The 2486-nt window shown below is 38.4% G+C and overlaps 1 protein-coding gene across 1 annotated transcript; it reads right to left on the bottom strand.

The window, feature by feature from the left end:
* Positions 1–663: 663 nt before the first annotated feature.
* LOC142165846 (uncharacterized) lies at positions 664–2085 on the bottom strand. Its single transcript, XM_075224225.1, has 2 exons — positions 1344–2085; positions 664–1055 (listed from the first exon to the last, which is right to left on the bottom strand). Exons 1-2 carry the CDS (start codon positions 2083–2085, stop codon positions 664–666), a joined length of 1134 nt encoding a protein of 377 aa, XP_075080326.1.
* Between the last annotated feature and the right edge of the window lie 401 nt (positions 2086–2486).

The following is a 2486-nucleotide window of genomic DNA, read 5'->3' as shown; positions in this document are numbered from 1 at the left end:
TTACCATAAACTGTTTAATCTCCTGAACATATGCCTCTACTTCCCAAGGTGGATCCCATGTACCATCTATCACGTTCTTCAGAAATAATGAATCTGTTTGGATGTGGATATTGGCATATCCTTGTTGCACACAGGTTTTTATTGCCTCAAGTATAGCAATGGTTTCTGCTTCCACATTTGTTCCCTCCTTAATTTCTTTCCCCCTTGCATATCTCACATCTCCTTCACTATCCCGTAGGACAAAAACAATGGAGCTTCTACCCGGATTTCCCCTCGATGCCCCATCAGTATTCACCTTTATCCAATCCTGTTCAAGTAACTCCCAAAGTACCCTAGTGACTTTTAGAGAAGGCATATATTGTTCCATCATTTTCAGAAGATCATGCCATTTATGAGGGACTTGTTGAATGCTTGGTTTTCTGATTTTAACAAGTGGTTGAAGGGATGTGGAAATATGGTATATTATCCTACTAATAGTGACCATTTCACCATGTTTTTGGCAGTTTCTTCTCTTCCACAATTCCCACAAAATGATCGATGGTAAAGCTTGGAATATAGGCTTGAGTCGCGGAACAACTTGTACAGTCCAACATTTTGCTATTGCATGTTGCAATGACATTCCATTTATGGAAATTCCAGCATTTGCCATGAAGTAGTACCACATTATATGTGCTGCAAAGGATTTGAAAAACACTTGTGACATAGTTTCCTCGGCTGGTTCTCTACAGCACCAACATCTTGAGGGTAATATCCCAACCACTTGAAAAAATCATCCAGTGGTATTCTTCTTTTCCAAACTTTCCACATAAAAAATGCAATCTTGAAAGGCAAGCCCTTGACCCAAATATTTGTGAATACTGCATTTTGATCCCTCCTTCTCCTCACATAATCCCAAGCAGATTTGACAGTGAAGTAACCTTTTGGTTCCATCATCCAAAAAGGTTTATCTAATTCATCTGAGAGAGCTGAACGTTTGATATTAGCAATGATGTGACTGGCTATGTCGTGTGGCAATATCTGCATTAATCTTGTTTCATTCCATGTACCTTCCAGCACTACATCATGAACATTATGGATTGACTCATCACATTAGAACTCAGGTGGTGTTGAGAAATACAATCTACCCATCTCTGTCCAATTGTCGAACCAAAAAAGAGATGACCCCATTCTTGGTTGCCAAATGATTTGATGTTCAATTGCGTCCCTACAGTCAAACATTTTCCTCCAAACATGGGAACCTTGTCTCCATAGTACTACAATCGCATTCAGCTTTTTGCAATATTTTTGGCATATGAAAGAACTCCAAAGTGTTGGTTTAGTTCTAAAATTCCACCATAACTTACAAAATAATGCCCTTGACATATCATGTAATGAACGAAATCCAGGCCCTCCTTCCTCTTTAGGTAGACACAATGAATCCCAAGATGCCCAATGTCTTGCCTTTCCTCCTATAGAATTACTCCAAAAAAACTGAGCAATCATTTTGTAGAGTTTATTTATGACAGAAGCTGGTGGATTTACTGCTGAAAGCAGATGAATAGGCATTCTTTGAAGCACATGGTTAATTAAGACTACCCGACCTCCAATTAATAAGAGTTTTCCTTGCCATGATTGGATCTTATCTAGTACCTTTTTCATCAGATCATGATAATATTCCATCTTTCTCCTGGCGTAGAATATTGGACAACCAAGGTATCTGAATGGGAACTCCTGCCTGTTAATACCTGTTATCCTCTGCACTTTGTCTGTGATGTCCACGTTTGTTAAATGATGTAGGTATACTGCAGATTTTGCCTTGTTGATTAACTGTCCAGAGGCAGTCTCATTTGCCCTCAGCACTTCCACAATTAACTTTAATGACGTAGCATCAGAAGATGAGAATATGATTGTGTCATATGCATAGGAAAGATGATTGATTTTGGGGCTCCATTTTGGTAACCCAAAACCACAGAAATACAAGTTCTGATGTAATGAATTGAGGGCTCTTGATAAAGCTTCAGCAGATATGGATGAATAGAGTAGGTGATAGCGGATCACCTTTCTTGACTCCTCTTGTTGATTTAAAAAATCCATAGGGTTGTCCATTCATTAATATAGAATACCAATTGTTGGAGACAATTCCAAACACGATTCCAATTATTCTTTCCTCGAAGCCCATTTTCCTCAAAACCTTAGTCATGAATAGCCAAGATAGTCTGTCATGCTTTTGTCATGTCCAATTTGAGTACAACATTTGGTCCTGCTTTGGTCCTCAGTTTTCTATCAGTTATTATTTCTTTAGTCAATAAAATATTTTCCACAATGCTCCTACCTTTGACGAATCCTGCTTGCTCATCAGAAATTAGTGAAGGTAGTAAGGGTGCAATTCTTTCATGAATAACTCTCGAGAACACCTTATTAATAAAATTTCCAAGGCTTATTGGTCGCAAATCTGAGAAAGTAATCACATCCTTCTTTTTTGGTAGCAGCACTAAGTTGGTATGAGT

Source organism: Nicotiana tabacum, chromosome 11, assembly GCF_000715075.1.
Source record: "Nicotiana tabacum cultivar K326 chromosome 11, ASM71507v2, whole genome shotgun sequence".
NCBI classification, from domain to species: domain Eukaryota; kingdom Viridiplantae; phylum Streptophyta; class Magnoliopsida; order Solanales; family Solanaceae; genus Nicotiana; species Nicotiana tabacum.
This window is presented reverse-complemented; position numbering and strand designations above follow the sequence as displayed.

Excerpts from the sequence above, each read along its gene's own strand:
- LOC142165846 (XM_075224225.1), bottom strand. The coding sequence starts at position 2,085 with ATGGACAACCCTATGGATTTTTTAAATCAACAAGAGGAGTCAAGAAAG. Across the intron at positions 1,056-1,343 it reads TATGTCAAGGGCATTATTTT|TGCTGGAAGGTACATGGAAT; the intron begins GTAAGTTATGGT and ends TTCATGATGTAG.